Below are 17,500 nucleotides of genomic sequence, written 5' to 3'. Positions count from 1 at the left end.
CACACACACACACACACACACACACACACACACGGGATGTCTCACAGGATGGTGTAGACTTGATCAGTTAACTACATACTGTCAGATTGGTTCGACACAAGCAGGACGTTGCATGGGAATGTGGGCCATCCCTTGAATGGACACAAAGTTGTCCTCTGTGCCAACATGAGTTGGTTGTGTTAAAATATCCCTTGGGTTTTTTTCATCAAGAGTTTGTGTTATTACTGGCACCCATGGCAAATTCTTACCCTGACTACTGCGAGGAGGGCAAGACAAAAGACAATTCTGAACAGAGAGGGGAGAGAGAGTGAGAGGAGGGGGGGTGAGAGAGAGGGGAGAGAGAATGAGAGGAGGGGGTGAGAGAGAGGGGAGAGAGAGTGAGAGGAGGGGAGAGTGAGAGGAGGGGGGAGAGAGTGAGAGAGAGTGAGAGTGGGAGAGTGAGGGGGTGGGAGAGAGTGAAAGTGAGAGGAGGGGGGAGAGAGAGAGAGGGTGAGAGACGGTGGGAGAGAGTGAGAGAGAGAGTGAGTGGGTGAGTGAGAGTGAGTGGGAGAGAGAGTGAGAGAGAGAGAGTGAGAGAGAGAGAGAGAGAGAGAGAGAGAGAGAGAGAGAGAGAGAGAGAGAGAGAGAGAGAGAGAGAGAGAGAGAGAGAGAGAGAGGGTGAGAGACGGTGGGAGAGAGTGAGAGAGAGAGTGAGTGGGTGAGAGAGAGTGAGAGAGAGAGGGTGAGAGACGGTGGGAGAGAGTGAGTGAGAGAGTGTGTGAGTGGAGAGAGAGTGAGTGGTGGGAGAGAGAAAGAGAGGTAGAGTGAGAGAGAGAGAGAGAGGGTGAGAGACGGTGGGAGAGAGTGAGAGAGAGAGTGGGTGGGTGAGAGAGAGTGAGAGAGAGAGAGGGTGAGAGACGGTGGGAGAGAGTGAGAGAGAGAGTGAGTGGGTGAGAGAGAGAGTGAGAGAGAGAGAGTGAGAGAGAGTGATAGAGAGTGAGAGAGAGAGAGAGAGAGAGAGAGAGAGAGAGTGAGAAAGAGAGAGATCGAGAACTTCAAGTTGTTAAGTGATTCGTGTCTGTATCCATTTTAATTGCCTCGAGAAATGTTCCTGCACCTCATGAATTAAAATTGCTGAATAAATTTTAAGGTTTTTAACCGGTCCTTATTCTGGTTCCTTTCCTGTTTCATTCCCACACGAATTGTTGAGTCATTCACTTCAATAGGACTAGTCAGTGACCTACTCTTAATTTACTAACTGTCGTTGACTTGGTCACTGGATAATTCTTACAACAGGGTTGCAGTGAGCCTGATCCATTGGACCAGGTTCATGATCATGATGCTCGAGCAATTTGCACAAATTTCACAATCATTTTAACATGCTTTGAACATTGAAAGTTTATGTTCATCGTCTTTGAATGTGTTTCATGAGTTGGATGTATGTAAGTAGAAAACAAACAAACTTGAATGCAAACACATCACCAGGATTTACCATGTGCAGTAAACACAACCCCTTCATGTGTTTATCGTTAACTGTTGTTTCGAACATAAACATATCTTCTGAATATTTTTTTTTTCCTGGGAGTTCATTTGCCTTGACAAGATGGTCACTTGTGAGAACAAGGAATGTAAACCATGTTCATGATGCCATACTTCACGATTCTTCCCGGATGGAAGGAAAGGGTCCAGATAAATACGTGGTGCGACTCCGATGTACAGGTTTTCAAGAAAAGTTATCGGGCACACTAAGACGGTCATCTTGAAGCCCCCCCACCATGTTTCACACTTTTGTAATTGGTACAATGGGCAGAGCAGATGGCATTGTCCAGCTGCCCTGTGTTGACTGTTTCCATCCAGCTGTAGAAAGTTAATGTAACAAGATGCCACACCCACCCACTCGGTGCCACACCCACCCACTCAGCCACAGAGCCTGATCCACAGCCAACTTGCAGCTTTGGTTTGCAATACCAAGAAACCCACTTCCCACATCAGGAAAATAAATAAATAAATCCCGATTGCTGGTGGGTGGATGAAAGACGGACGAAAGGATGTGGGCGGTTTGTTTGCCGGAGCATTCATTGTACATTGTGTTCTTAACTTGGTTTTGTTTTTTTACTAAACTATTTTACCAAACCACAACATGCATGTTTGTATGTTAACATATGGCTCAAGCAAATTAAAATCTCACTTCAGTATTCTGCAACACACACACACACACACACACACACACACACACACACACACACACACACACACACACACACACACACACACACACACACACACACACACACACACACACACACACACACACACACACACACACACACACACACACACATTCCTACCGTTTTGGAACTTCAATGCCAACCTTGGGATACAAAGTCGTTCTCTTCCTTTAGTAAGCAGGTGAACTCACCTGTTCATGGCTAGCAGTCCATCATTCCACCATTGACATTAGAAATTCCCTCATGTACCATACAATACATCCCAAACAGGGTGTAACATCATGTTTCCAAAATTGTCAATCAGGCATTATCTGTATGATAAAAGGAGCCGTGTCTGTCTGTCCGTCTGTCTGTCTGTCATGCAATAACTTGAGAACGGATTCACGGATTTCAATGAAACCAACGAAGGTGGATTCAGGGAACTCCCAAGAAGGTCTGTGATGCAAAAATAAATAAATAATAATAACAAATTAAAACTAAGGAAGGTTTGTGTATGGGCATCCGTGGTGAAACTGCAAACGTCAACTTGTGACCCCTTTCCCACTCCCCCTCCCTCCACCCCCTCTCAGTATTGGTATTTTCTAGTATATATAATTTAAGAGGAAAAGCAAAGATTGACACTCAGAGAAAAAAAATATATTATCTTCAACAAAAGCAATATACATCACAACCAAATCCCGATGGTGATAGATACAGGATTTGAATGCACAGCTTTGTTATTCTGAAAATTGGGGGGGGGAGAGGGGGATAGGGGGTTGCTGAATTGGGCAGTTTCTCTGATACTACAAATTATAACTCAGTTGCATCTCTTGACATATATATCCAAATGGCATTCACTCATGATTTCATAAACTGGAAGAAGGGATGAATCATGGTTCCCTTTGGCCCTCTGCTAACTCCACTCCATCACACAGTTCTCACTTCATACCCCCCAACCCCCCCCCCACCACCATCATCATAATAATTTTTACCTCATTTACCATTTGTTCCTACAAAAATATAGGGAGAGACCTCATTCTGGTCAAATATACAATTGTCCCTCAAATGTTGCCCCTGATATCAAATCTCCATTTCACAAAATGCTAAACGAGGTGGAAGAAGACAAAGGCCTCGCAGGGACGTTAAAAACTCGTCATTTTTTAAAACTCAGCATTTGGTATGAAGTGACCTGGTTTTTTGTTTAAGTCCAACTAACTTGTCATGAATGATAGTCATCACCGGCAACACCAAACTTCACTTCGAAACTGACATGACGAACAGGAACTCTTTGGTCAAGCAAAACGAAATCCTCGACTCGCTCGGTGTTTGTGTCGTTGATGAACCGGCTGCTCTTGCATCACGTGCTTCGTTCTGTCCACTTTCAAGATCCAACTCCAATGTTCTTGAAAGGCAATCGACAGAGTCTACCGTGCAAGCAATTGTCTGTAAATCTCTGCATCTAGGTGTTCATTTCATAAATTATTTTCCCGTTTGTTGTCTCACTTGCCGCCATCTTGATTTTCAACACCTGCTTTGAAGCAAGAAGCACGTGAATTAAAGGTATCGGTGGTTACCAACACGACAAAGACAAAGTCCCTTAATAATTAGTCATCGACATATCTTGCTGTGCTTTGATAAAATAAATGTCTTAAACTATCCTCACACTTGTTCTTCATTACCAACACAAGGTTTTGTTGGAGCTTCTGGCAAAATAAATTTCATCACCGCAAGGTGTTTCCAGTAAGTTTCCAATTCCATCACTCGACGTCACTGTTCCGTGTAATGTTTGGCAAAACGATCAAAGTCTTGGTCCTTTATTGCTTGTCTGACTGGCAAATTCAAGAAGCCGATATTACACAAAGGCAACCTTTTCAGTGCCTCCCTGTAGGCCCCATAGGCCTAGAGACCAAGCCGATGGTTTTCTCACGGGCCACCCAGGTGTCTGGTAAAGGGGACAGCTGCAGCCGAGCCCATCACAGGTCGGACACGTGTGAGTCTTCACCAGGCCAGCTGAATGAGTGTTCAATCCACAGCGGAGCTTTCCCAAGACTCGGCGCTGACGTCGAGCTTCGCTGCGCAGGAGCCTCAGTGCTAAGCCGATGAGCAAAATCAGGACCAAAGCACCGGCCACCGGGACGGCAATCACTGCGGCACGGAACCACAGCTCTCTTGCGTGGGATTGAATGCCATCGTGCCCCTTTATTTGCTCGTCTTCTGTGTGCACCTTTGCTGAGAAAGACAAACAAGTACAAACATACCCTTAAATACCTTCATATAGCACCTTCCAAAAAAAAACTTCACATCTATAGCTTTAAAATCACTTAAATCTTGATAAAAAAGAGGGTGGTGGAGGGTTATTGAATGTTTTTACTCCTGCTTCTTCTTTGTTTATATGCAGCACAAGGTTGTGGGGTAGCATCATTGATTGAGGGTGTGGCTCTGCCTGGCCTCTGCTGCTCAGGGCAGGAATTTGGAATTTGTTCAAGGTGCTGGTGATAGCTCACCCACTCCTCGTGAAGGACACTGTGGGTTATTTAACCCACATCCAGCCAGAGGTCAGGATTCGAACCCAGACGAGACAGCTTAGAGGTGACTGTGTGTACATCTAGGCCATACTGTGAGCCCACACCTCCAGGTGAATACACCACATGATCAGCTCGTCTCGTAACCCTCACTTGGTGGATAAGTTGGTTAGTTGACAAGAACAAGCCGATTAGATCTTGGTTCAGGTCTGGATCCAGATCCGGCCTATCAGTGGATACAAAAGGTAAACTGTTCAGCCTGGCGGAGGTACGCACCCTACCAAGTGTCGTTCTAGTATTTCATATACAGTACCTCCATCTTATCCTTAAAAATCTTTTCTCCAATGAAAAGAAAACTCCTTGTCTTAGCTATCTTTCCGTCATCCCTAAGGCCTGCTCGCATTGGAGCCATTTCCATTACTCCATGCTGAACTCCCTCTCATAAGCTCTCCTTTCTATTATGAGGTCACAATTACTGAACACCATATGTATAAGATGCGGCCTCAAAAATAATCCTGTCCGTCCTCATCTGATTGACGCATGGTACCTCTCCGAATGAGCACATTCCTGGTGGAGTGCGGCTAAACCCGTGTTGCATTGCTCTCAGTCGTGAGGGTTTGCTCCCCGTGGCTGCTTCGAGTGAGAGATTTCGGTCATATCAGTTCTCAGTAATACAGTGGGAACCTGTCCAAGGTTGCTTCTCAGCCAGAGAACATTCACAATTTGTTATGAGCACCCTGATACTTAGTCAAGAGTGTGGGCTCAACTATCACCACCTCTCCCAACAGCTCTTTCAAATTATGGATCAGCACCAGCATCAGGCAGTGACAAAACAAATATTATTTTCCTGAGTTGTCACCCCCTAACTTTCTGGCACCTGCCACTCTTCTTCCAGCTGTTAACCTTGCCCTCAAGCTATTTGTGCTCTGAAAGTTTAGACATCTTCATCCCCACTCATTCATGTTTATTATTTGTACAAGCTGACAAGAACGTTCCTGCATGGCATCCAGGATATAGAGATGCAGCGGAGGAGATAAGGACGAGGAATACTGCTTCTTACGACAACAGTGCAAACGTGGACGTCACCGAAACTCCAAAATTGATATTTAACAGTTCTTGGGCCTATATAGAGCTTCCAAACCCAGTTCTACGTCTGGTTTCAACCCCAGTAGGTCAGGTATGGGAGCATGTGCCAGAGCAGCACGTCACTGCGTCCACTTTCCGCCGGTACTCCAGCGGCCTCCATCTGGCCATCCCCCAGGCAGATGCCTGGCCCATCCCCATCTCCTGAAGATGCCGATCAACCTGCTGCAACCACGAGTCATGTGGTCGGCCCATTGGCCTCCTCCACTCAGGAGACTCCCTTGCTGAGAGAATCTGGTGAGCAGGATCCGCGTCAGGAAAACGAGCCACATGTCCATACAGCCGCAGCTGACGCTCGCGGACCATGCAGGTAACAAATCTCATTTGAGTCTCTCTCAGCAACCGCTCGTTGGACACAAAGTCCGACCAGGGATAGCCAAGGGTTCTCCGAAAAGACCTGGTAAACCACAATACTGGCCACTTTAATTGGCCACCCAAGACAAAACACTTTGTTGGACAAATAGTAAAGACAACAATGCTGTGTATAAATTGCATGACAATAATAAAAATAATAATAATAATAATAATAACGTTAATAATGTTTCCCTTCGAGAACCGAAGATTATTTATCACATGTGACATGCGAGTACTTGAGTGTGCCAATTTGTTTAGTGCAGTAGTTTCCGGAACAGCGACCACTCTCTGACATAGCAAGCAGGGTCGGCAGGTGTCGAGGAATATCCGAGAAGACCAGACCACTACGTACCTGCAGTTTAGGCAGGAATTAGGAATTTGCTCAGGATGCCGTCGATACCTTCCCAACTGTTTGTTGAAAGACACCGTTGGACGTTTGATGTGCACCAACTAATGCTCGCAGATGGCTCCCCAGGTTGACATCCTTCTGAGGGATGGCGTACTCATTGAAAGCAAAGCCCTGCTTGTGAAGCACCGATGCGATCGTTTATAGTTTGGCTGAGAATCAAAACTGGACTGGACAACTCAAAAAGGGAAATGCGGTAATTCGGCAGCATCCTGTTGTAGTGATGACATTATAATAACTGCATTAAGTGATAATGACAAAATAGGATACATGCCTGTCCGTGTTACGGGGGTTCCTATTGAAGATCTCATAAGATGACCGTAGTCGAATACGGAAGAGTTAGTGAATCAATAGAGATAACAGTGAGAACCCGAGTGATAATGACATTCATGGTCTGCAATACATGGTTTGGCATACATGGAAGGGAGTTGGACGCGCATTCTTTGTGCAAAATATCCCAGAATAGCAGTGGGAGAATCTTTTTTTTGAAAAAAAGACATTGGGAATTCAAATAAATTTCCAGAAAACAGCGGCAAAGGGAATGATCTTTAGGTATCTGGGCTTGGAAGGAAGGTTTTTGGCTAAAAATTAAACAACAGTTTGAAATTTTTACCTCCGCCACCGAAGGGGGGTGGGAGGGTTGTTTTCACCCCGTCTGTCTGTCTGTCCGTTTATTTGTGAACAAAACATCTCAAAAAGTTGTGAACGGATTCGGACGAAACTCGGTGGGCAGGTTGCGTATGTAACAAGGAAGAATCGATTAAATTTTGATGAAAATCCGAATCCTAATCCGGATCTGAGAATTTTTAAAAAGTGATTCTTCACCATTGAGTGATCGGGCTGACAACGATATATCGTACGATAACTCAAGAAGTTATTGACGGATTCAGACGAAACTTGGTGGATGAGTTGGTTTGGTGACAAGAACAAGCCAATTCGATTTTGGTTCAGAGAGAGAGATGCAGATCCGGCCTATCAGTGGGATACAAAACGTAAACTGTTCAGCCTGGCCGGAGGTATGCTCTCCACCGAGTGCCCTTCTAGTTAATCTGTCATACAAGCAAAGTTAACTGGTCTAGATCAACTTATGACCTATATGTTGTCCTCATGAAAAAAAAATAATTAAGAAACAAAGGTTTTGAAGGTTGCTCCGGTTAAAAAGACCGAGCACATTGATCCGTACATTCCATCAACAAATACAACATAAGTTAAGCTGTTTAGGGAAAAAACAACATGGCAGTCTGAAATGAGCGTGTGAAAGTGGCAATGATGCCAGGCCTGTTAGTTGAGCAGTGAAACGCGATCTACCTTTGAGCACGATCAATCTTTCAAGAGTATGCTTAACCACAAGCTATCTGAAGAATGAGGTTTACCTGCAGATTCCCTGCCAGGATTTGTAGGACCTTGAAGCATGTGATAATTGCACATGTCCTCCTGACAGCAGCTCAACAGTGGCCAAGGCTCAGTGTGGTTGGTAGGCTTGTGGGACTGGCAGGCTTGTGGACCGGCCCTCAAACCTTCTAAGCATCCGTGCGTGCGGGGTGAGCGAGGATCAGAAGGACGCAGCGGACGTGAGAAGCAACCGGCCGCTGGAGACTTGCACATGTAACCCGTGGGAACGCAAACCGGTGCGTCACAGTAGCAGCGGATATCACCTGTGATGATGAGGTTTGTCGTGGGAGGAATAAGGGAAAGATAAATGAGATTGATGTCAGTGGAGGATTTTAATCAGGAATCTTTGCACAGAATAAAAATTCCACAAGTTATGGGAAATGGAAATACAATGCACGTCTCAAAAACAATTCACATTCCCGTTACCGACCTGGTAGCTTGAACAACATAGCCATAGCCCGAACTGCATGGAGGACAGGGAGATCAATCGGAGCACTTCACCTCTCTCAAATCAACCTCTCTTGACCTTTAACCTTCTTTGAAATCAAAAGGATGTAACTAACCACAATTTAGTTTGGAATCTTCAAACCTTACTGCAAGTAGGGTGTTGGTTTCGTGGTTAGGGTGGCTGGCTTGGGATCATAGGGTCCTGAGTTTGAGCCCTGTTGGCTGCTGAATTAACACGAGGTGGGGTTGACTCAGCCTGCTGACCTTTTGAGGTCGGTGAAATGAGTACCAGTGTGCTGGTAGAGGGGCACTGCATCAGTGGCATAGTTGTATCCCCAACAAAATGATAGCTACCTTGCAGGCTGGCAGCCAAGCCACCATATGCAATGAAGAAGGAGACGAAGAAGAGGAAGTAGAAGGAGAAACCTTACTGCTAGAATCCAATGCAAAGTAACCAAAATTTCAAAATGAAGCTTCATCGTCATTAACAAAACCAGTAACATCAGAATCCACCAGAGGGATGGATACAACTTGTCTCGCCCCCATACAGATGATGAATATGTATGCTCGATTGGCAAAAGTGGGAGCAGCAGCCGAAATAGGGGGAAAAACACAAAAAAATGGAGTAAATGAGAGAAAGGTCATGATGGGGAAGAGGCCAAAAGTAAAAATAAAAAGGGAATTTATAACTTTGTTTGAACTTGTACTTTCACAAATTATACATGTGGAAAATACAAGCTCGTTTTAACATCATTGGACAGCCGAATATTCCTTGTTCGAGGCTTGCCAAGTGAGCAAATAAAAGCGGTAATAAAGGCAGTGAAGGGCCTTTGCTTTCTTAACTGTGTACAAGGCAAGTGAAGGAATGCAAAGTATGCTGTTCTGTCGTCCCCCCCCCACCCCCCACTACCCCACCCCACCCCCCATTTGTCGGGGTGCAATTCTCCACCAATAGCATTCCTTTCTCAATAACAGGACTCCGTGTGCGAGCCAGATTAACTACCAGCATTGACTTTGAAATGACTGTCAGAAAGAAAGCACAAGGTGCACAAGCTGCAGCTGAACCTCTCTCTGTTTGTGAGAAAGTCAAAGGAAACTGAATTTCTGATTTCCAGCATTCCGAATGTCCAGAGATCCCAGTTTTCAAGGCAAAAGTACGAGAGAGAGAGAGAGAGAGAGAGAGAGAGAGAGAGAGAGAGAGAGAGAGAGAGAGAGAGAGAGAGAGAGAGAGAGAGAGAGAGAGAGAGAGAGAGAGAGAGAGAGTGAGAGAGTGAGAGAGTGAGAGAGTGAGAGAGTGAGAGACAGACAGAGAGAGAGAGAGAGAGAGAGAGAGAGAGAGAGAGAGAGAGAGAGAGAGAGAGAGAGAGAGAGAGAGAGAGAGAGAGAGAGAGAGAGAAAGAGGGAGAGAGTGAGAGAGAGAGAGACAGACAGAGAGAGAGAGAGAGAGAGAGAGAGAGAGAGAGAGAGAGAGAGAGAGAGAGAGAGAGAGAGAGAGAGAGAGAGAGAGAGAGAGAGAGAGACAGACAGACAGACAGACAGACAGACAGACAGACAGAGAGAGACAGAGAGACAGAGAGAGACAGAGAGAGACAGAGAGAGACCAAGGTCACTTTGGTCGAATTACACAAACAAGCTTAGACAGTTTTGGGTGTAATAAACTACTACTTTCATAGTCCCAATTAATCCCAGACACTTGTGGGGTTGGTCACGCAAGTTTTCCCTCTCCACACCCCTCTACCCCGAGCATCCTCTCTCTGCACCACAACCTCCTTCCACCTCAATCTTGGTCTGCCCCTTCCATTCCCACCCACAGCATCCATATCAAGGACTTGCCTGACACATCACCACCCTCCCTTCTGAGCACCGACCCAGCACACAGACGTGCCATGTTTCCTAAATTTCCCTTAATCCTGCCCACCTTGTAATAATCTCATCCCTTTTCGTTTCCTTCAGATATCCTTTAGCACGAGAGATATTTGTCCCAGAGTTGATATTACATAAAAAGCTCCACCTGCAATGCACCATGGGAAAACCTTTTCATGTTTCGAGCACCTGAGCATACAGCCAGGTTGCTCCATGAAAATCAAATGAAGCCATTTCCATTTTGTGTGCTCCATGTCGACTCCTCGTTCGTATTCAGCACAAGGCTGCAGGTCGCATCATTGCCTGAGGGAATGGCTATGCCACTGATGCGATGTCCCTCTTACCAGTACACCGAAGGATGACAGGCTAAGTCAACCCCACCCATCCATCCATCCATCCATTGGGACCGTACTCTGTGCAGAGCGTTGTTGCTGCTTAAGCAGTCTCCTTGGCTATTGGGTACAATCCTGGACGGGTCGCCACTCCGACACAGGATACCAGCAAGCTGGCACTCATTTTTCTGACCTCGGAAGGATGACAGGCAGAGTCAACCCCACCCGGTGTTCATTAAGCAGCCGACAGGGGGGCTCGAACTCAGGACCATAAGATCCCAAACCAGCCATCCTAACCACCAAGCCAACACCAGGCTTCTTGCAGCATGTCCCATGCGATGACAAAAGAAAAACAGCTGGGAGGTTCGATGAGTACAGTTTACGCCGAGATTGTCATCTTCAGCCACAGAGATGGACGTGTCACAGCAAGAGCCGAGCAAACAAGAAAAGTGGAAATTGCATGTCGTGCAAGTCCAACAAGGAAAATGTGCCTTGTTGCTGAAACCAAAGTACACTATGTGTGTGCCCACCTGCCCAGAAGATTAATCCAGTGCAAAAAAAATTTTTCAAAAGGATTAAAATACAAAAAAAAAATTAAGGTTAAGAGTAAACAAACAAACGTCTGTGACTTTCAGCTGTGTTTGTGAAAACCAAGTGCAGTAAATGGGAAGTTTCACTGAAACTGAGCGTTCGATGTCCAATTATGTGGCTTAAGGCTCTTGATGTTATATTTTGTTGCAACAGCTGCAACAAACCAACGGCAGGGTTCAAAAAGGACCACAGAACCGTTCATAGTTCTCAATAAGGTTATTAGAGTTGGGTTTATATTCATTAACGACTTAAAGGTTCACAAAATGCAATGGGGTATAACGACTTAGCTTCAGTTCCCAATTGTGGAAACAAAGGTGCAAAGTGAGATTTAGAAACGTTTTGGGTTTTTTTTTTTTTTGGGCAGGTGTGAGGCACAATGGTCTCTCAGCACGCTCGAAGCCTGGTGTTGGTTTAGTGGTTAGGGTAGGCTGGCTTGGGATATTAGGCTCCTGAGTTTGAGCCCCCTGTCATCCGCTGAATTAACACCAGGTGGGGTGGTTGACTCAGCCTGTCATCCTTCCGAGGTCAGCGAAAGGAGTACCGGTGTGCTGGTGTCGGGGCACAGCATCAGCGGTGCAGTCCGCACCCCAACAAAATGATAGCTACCTGGCAGCCAAGCTGCCGTACCTGTACGCAACAACAAGAACAAGCACACTCTGGATCAGTAGCAATGAAACTTGCCTGTGTCACCGTTCACGTTCGCCTGTACCCCGACAACCTCGTCACGTCTCCCTCCACCTGGTGTCATTTCGGTTCTCCCAATCCCAGATTATGATAACAAACAGAACTAGCTGCATGTAATGATTCATGGTAATCCTACACTGCACAGTACCCTCAATAGGAGTAACTTCACGCTTTATCAACGTTCATGATGTGTGAGGGCTCAAACCCGCTTCAAGGTCCGGGGTGGAGACGCATCCCCGATAACCGCAAGAACCTTAACTCCGTTACCCCCACACAATTCCCACCATGCTTTGTGACAGTCAGAAATCTCCTGTGCTGTCTGTTTGCCTTTGTCATTTTCGGCTTTTTCGCATCTCCAGTGCCGGATTTAGACATGTGGTGGCCCCTGGGCAGCCTTCAGTAGTGGAGGCCCACCCTACCTGAGAATACTAAAAAGGTGACAAGACATTTACAGTCATCCATAAAGTAGATAATTTTTCAAGAACAAAGAATCTGAACTTCTATATAAAATAGAGAATGAGATAAGATGAATATCTTATATCTGTTCCACTAACTACTAACTACCATTCAGACATTCACAAATACATTTTTCCTTCCAATTTTTTTTTTCATGAACTATGTGGAGACCCCCTGGTTGTGGAGGCCCCTGGGCAACTACCCAGCTTGCCCATACCGAAATCCGGCCCTGCGCATCTCCTTAATGATTTTCAACTTCACTGCAAGTGAAGGGCTGGATCGTTCAGTTTGGGGGTTCCCCTCTTCAGCCATGCTGTAATGGTGGTCGAGCTATCACATGGAGTGGTGTCCAGGAACCAGCAAGATGCTGTTAAACAGGCTTCTCGACATGCGTGACGACCTGCACACGGTACAATATAACAGTCATGTCGAACGCTTTCAACGGACGATGTGGGCTGACGGGATGGCCTAGACCTACAGGTAGGCACACTCGCCTCTAAGCTATCTAGCCTGGGTTCGAATCCTGACCCAGCTATAAACTGTCATCCTGGTGTTTCACAGGGAAGGTGATTCATCGACGTGTGTGTGCCGTCCATTGGATGGATGTTAAACTGGAATCGCTTCTGTGGGAATTAGTTGTTGGATGTCAAAAATCCCATGGTGTCCTTCAAGAAGAGAAGACGAGCTCGTGTCGGCACCCTGAACAAACTATAAATTCCTGCCATCACCAGGAGAGAGGAGAGGAGAGAGAGAGAGGATGCCCTCAGGTAATGATGCTACCCCACAGCGTTGTGCTCAATATGAATGAAGAAGAGATTTGATGATGTAATGAAGAAGGCATGTGCTACCGAGAAGCCGAAACGCTGCTGCGAAACATACTCCAGGATGTTGAAACACTGTGGATTGTACACTCGGTGATTTTATGTTTTGAAAAAAAAAATCCAAGTTCTGTTTCATGATAGTTTCATGTCGCAAGGGATAAATAAAATGACTGATTCCTTTTGATTATTTTTGGCAAACTCATCTGTATTCTGGCAGTTTTCAAACATCGGACCTTGTGTTTGCTTTCAACTTGCCCAGCCAGAGGGATTTGTATATCCGGGTTTTCTAGCAATGTGGATCATTATAACACGATAAATATGCATCGTCCAAATGTCATGATTGTCACAATGGAGGTTTGTTATCATCAGGTTGCCTAATACAGACATCCGACTCCATGTAAACATGCAATACTGTACTATATATATATATATATATATATATATATATATATATATATATATATATATATATATATATGTATTCACACCTATGCTCCTCAAGCCAACGAAGCTGCATAAAGCAACCCAAGAAGACCTACACAAGGTAAGCGCTTTGCTGTTTTGAACCCTTCCGAGAGTTCCTCAACAACTCTAAAGACATTCACACATAGTACACACGTGAGAATCCCAACGAAAGACACCCTCTCAGCTGCCGGACCGGTTTCATCAGTTATTGGTGAATCGTCAGCGATAGCGTAGACAGCAATGCGTACCAATGAGGCTCCCAAGCATGTACCACGTGCAAACGTCAAAAGCAGTCAATATATAAATAATAAAGAAAGTGGTACATGTACCACGGCGGCTTGGCGACTCTGTCAAACAGACAAAGATTACATGGTCAACATCAGTTTAACATCAAACGAAGCCGCCTATCCGGATTTCGGACTTGTTTGCCCTCATCAGGACAACATACCAATAAATATCTAACCAATGATCTTCTTCTTGCATATGTCAGCTTAGCTGCCGGGGAGCTATCATTTCTTGAAAGCGCAACTGTGTTGCTGATGCATTTCCCCCTCTACCAGTACACACTGGTACTTATTTCGCCGACCTCGGAAGGATGACAGGCTGAGTCAACCCCCCCGGTGTGTTAATTCAGTGGTCAACGAGTCTTGAACTCAGGATCCTAGGATCCCAAGTCACCACCCTAACCACAAAGCCAACACCAGGCTAACCAATGATGACCACATTCGTATATTTTCATATTATATATATATATATATATATATATATATATATATATATATATATATATATATATATATATATATATATATATATATATATATATATATATATATATGTTGATTCTGCTTCTGATGCACCAAACTGTGTAACAGAGCGCTAGTGGTGCTGAAGCAGTTCTTTGACAAGGGTTATACTAGATGGTTTGCCATTGCTTCCCAGCATTGGTTGTCCATGCCCTATTATTTATTTCAAATGCTTCACGTCAAGCAAGGAAACAGCATGTACCATTTTAAAGTCTTTAGTATGACTCAGCTGGGGTTCGAACCACAATGTGTGTGTGTGTGTGTGTGTGTGTGTGTGTGTGTGTGTGTGTGTGTGTGTGTGTGTGTGTGTGTGTGTGTGTGTGTGTGTGTGTGTGTGTGTGTGTGTGTGTGTGTGTGTGTGTGTGTGTGTGTGTGTGTGTGTGTGTACAGCACACATTAAAGTCAGAAAAACCGTTTTCACGCAATTCGATTAAAAACGATTCACGTGTTTGGCATCCTTATAAACAGGGCGTTTGGTTTCTTAATCAGATGTTGTTAAAAAAAAAAGTTATAAAATCTTTTGATTACATTTGGCAATGTTTGCAAAACCATTTGGAACTCAATTCATCAACAATACATTGATGAAATGCTTGAGAGTTTTCCACGCCAAGTGGAGGAATCGTTGGAAAGCAAATAGGATCAGGTATCCTCGATACCTGCATCACCTGACGAATGATACTCTTTCAGCATTTGATTACATTATTGCGTACAAAATCGAGGCTCATGGAATAGCGAGTTGACAAAGGGTAAAGGGTAAATTGATACAATGAAGAGAATGAGCTAACAACAAAAGACAAGAGAGGGGAGAGGTGAGGGGAGGGGAGGAAACATAGTAACCCACAAGAGAGAGAGCGAGAGAGCGAGAGAGCGAGAGAGCGAGAGAGCGAGAGAGCGAGAGAGCGAGAGAGCGAGAGAGCGCGAGAGAGAGAGAGCGCGAGAGAGAGAGAGAGGGCGAGAGAGAGAGAGAGAGAGAGAGAGAGAGAGAGAGAGAGAGAGAGAGAGAGAGAGAGAGAGAGACACGTTCAGTTGGGTTAATGGGGGTACAAAAGATCGCTGTTCGGAAGAGATGACGTGACATGATGGTGCAAAACTTGCTTGAAGCCCTGGAGGGAAGAGCACAAGATCTGGACTGCATTTGCTCTTTTACACAAATTATTTCAAGAATGGGACACCCAGAAATCAAGTGACTGTAAGAATCGTGTCTAAAAGCAATGTGGCTAGCAGCCGTGTTTTTTTCATTTGAAAAACCTCTGCCAGCCGGCGAGGGTAGTGGGCCATCTTGTCTGTTCGATACGCACAGACGTGGCTCTGGAACTCCCAGCTCCCAGTGGTAGTGCAAATTATACAGGAAACTCCTGAGAAGGGAATCTTCAAACGATCCTGGCACACACCGACCTTTAGCCCCAATTTAATGAAGATGAAACAGCCAGCCCTACATATTTACTTGAAGGACTCCATGCTTGATGATGCAGCTCCCACGACAAGTAAACCACCAAGAAAAAACTAAAAAATTGGGGGCGAATTAACTTCTGCAGCACTTTCCGTTTTTCAGAACGAATGTGTTCCCATTTGCATGTCTTCTGACTCTGGATCATGTCCTCCTTTCCTACACTTTCTGCTCTTAATACCCTTTAATACACTGAATCTACTGCACAAGGGACTCGAACCTGGGATCTCTGTCTCATAAGCTGCAGCAAGATGTGAAAGCCAAATAAGCAAACCCAAAGAAGTCGATGGTACGACTGCACATGTTGATCAAGTAAAGCTTGCCTTGGAATAAGAGCACAAAGTTTTACACAAAATAACCTTTATCTTGTATAAAAGAGCTAAAACCGGAACATTGTTGCGTTCCCATCTGGTAGTCCCAGAACCCACGCTCAAATCCCATAATACCATACGTGCTTGTTCATTGCGTGTTGACGTCCTCGCATGGAAGTCCTTTTATCACAATAGTTAAAATTGACAATGAAAACAAGTCACAGTGAGAAGGGAATGCAAGAGCAACTCACTGACCAGATGATTCGTAAGATTTGAATGAATTTAATTGCTCTTTCCTGAATCTTGATGTAAAAGGACGCACAGGTACTCGCACGGGAACTACCTGAAAGGTTGTTGCACCGAGACCGATTGTTCTTGTGAGATGACCCCAACGAGGTGTAATTCCAGGGCGTCTCTCTGGGCCTTGATGGACGTATTTCCTGTCGCAACGCTCCCGAGATCAAACGGAACACACTGGGACCTTGAAGCCGCGGCGCCTGCACGTCTCTCGGCCATCAGTTCGCTTGACAGCCACGGGCAGTGCAGGCGTAAGACGTAACTTCATCAGGATTTGATGATGGATTTGAACTGATGGTTCAGGTTAGATCACGACTGATGCATTACGGTAACACTGATCAAATATTCCAAAAAAGTCAAATTCTTGGGCAGTCTAGACGGGAAAAGGCACTGCAGGCAAGGTGGCCACAATGGGCGAATGTGCAGTGGGCAAGGTAGCCTAGACAGGTGAATGCGCAGCAGAAGTCGCTCGGACGGATAAACCTGTGGTGGTCAAGGTAACATAGACGTACGTATGGACAGTGGGCCAGTTGGCGGTGCAGTGGGCAATGTAGCTCAGATGGGAGAATGTGGGGTCAGGAGGTAGCCCCGATGGTAGAACACGCGGCGGGCAGGTCATCCAGATGGGCAGGTGAGCAGTTTGTCACATCTTTGACCTCCTATTACTCCAAACTCTTTGACTACCGAGCAACGTCTCAATCTTCTATCCTGGTTTGATTCACTGCCACTACTTAGGCTACCTCTCAGCTCCATGTTATCCAGACCTTCCATGTCATTCAAAGAACACAATCTCATAAACGTATGAAAACATCATGGCCACTCAATGAAAACAACTATCTGCACTCAAGCACATAAAGTTCGGATCATATTTGAAATGGACTTTTTAGCAATGAGGATAAGGGAATGCAAAAGGTACAACAAACAGAAAGTGATCAATCCTGAATCACAGTCACCTTATCGATCCTCCAGGCCGAATC

The 17,500-nt window shown here is 45.3% G+C and overlaps 1 protein-coding gene across 2 annotated transcripts in view; it reads right to left on the bottom strand.

The window, feature by feature from the left end:
* Positions 1–2,821: 2,821 nt before the first annotated feature.
* Positions 2,822–17,500, bottom strand: part of LOC147022339 (BMP and activin membrane-bound inhibitor homolog) — a 15,154-nt gene continuing 475 nt past the window's right edge. The window contains exons 2-3 of one of the 2 annotated variants that reach the window (XM_085893127.1): positions 7,985–8,266; positions 2,822–4,410 (exon numbers count right to left, since the gene is read on the bottom strand). In XM_085893127.1, coding sequence (XP_085749253.1) covers positions 4,160–4,410; positions 7,985–8,266 — 533 coding nt within the window. In that variant the 3' untranslated portion in view covers positions 2,822–4,159. Of the gene's footprint in view, positions 4,416–7,984; positions 8,267–17,500 lie in introns of both variants that reach the window. The other variant, XM_085893126.1, reaches the window with a different exon arrangement.

The sequence above is a fragment of the Eptatretus burgeri genome, chromosome 8, assembly GCF_056783735.1.
Source record: "Eptatretus burgeri isolate ZD-2024b chromosome 8, Ebu_testis_v1, whole genome shotgun sequence".
NCBI classification, from domain to species: Eukaryota; Metazoa; Chordata; class Myxini; order Myxiniformes; family Myxinidae; genus Eptatretus; species Eptatretus burgeri.
Note: the sequence above shows the minus strand (reverse complement) of the source record. Positions and strands in the feature narration are given on the sequence as shown.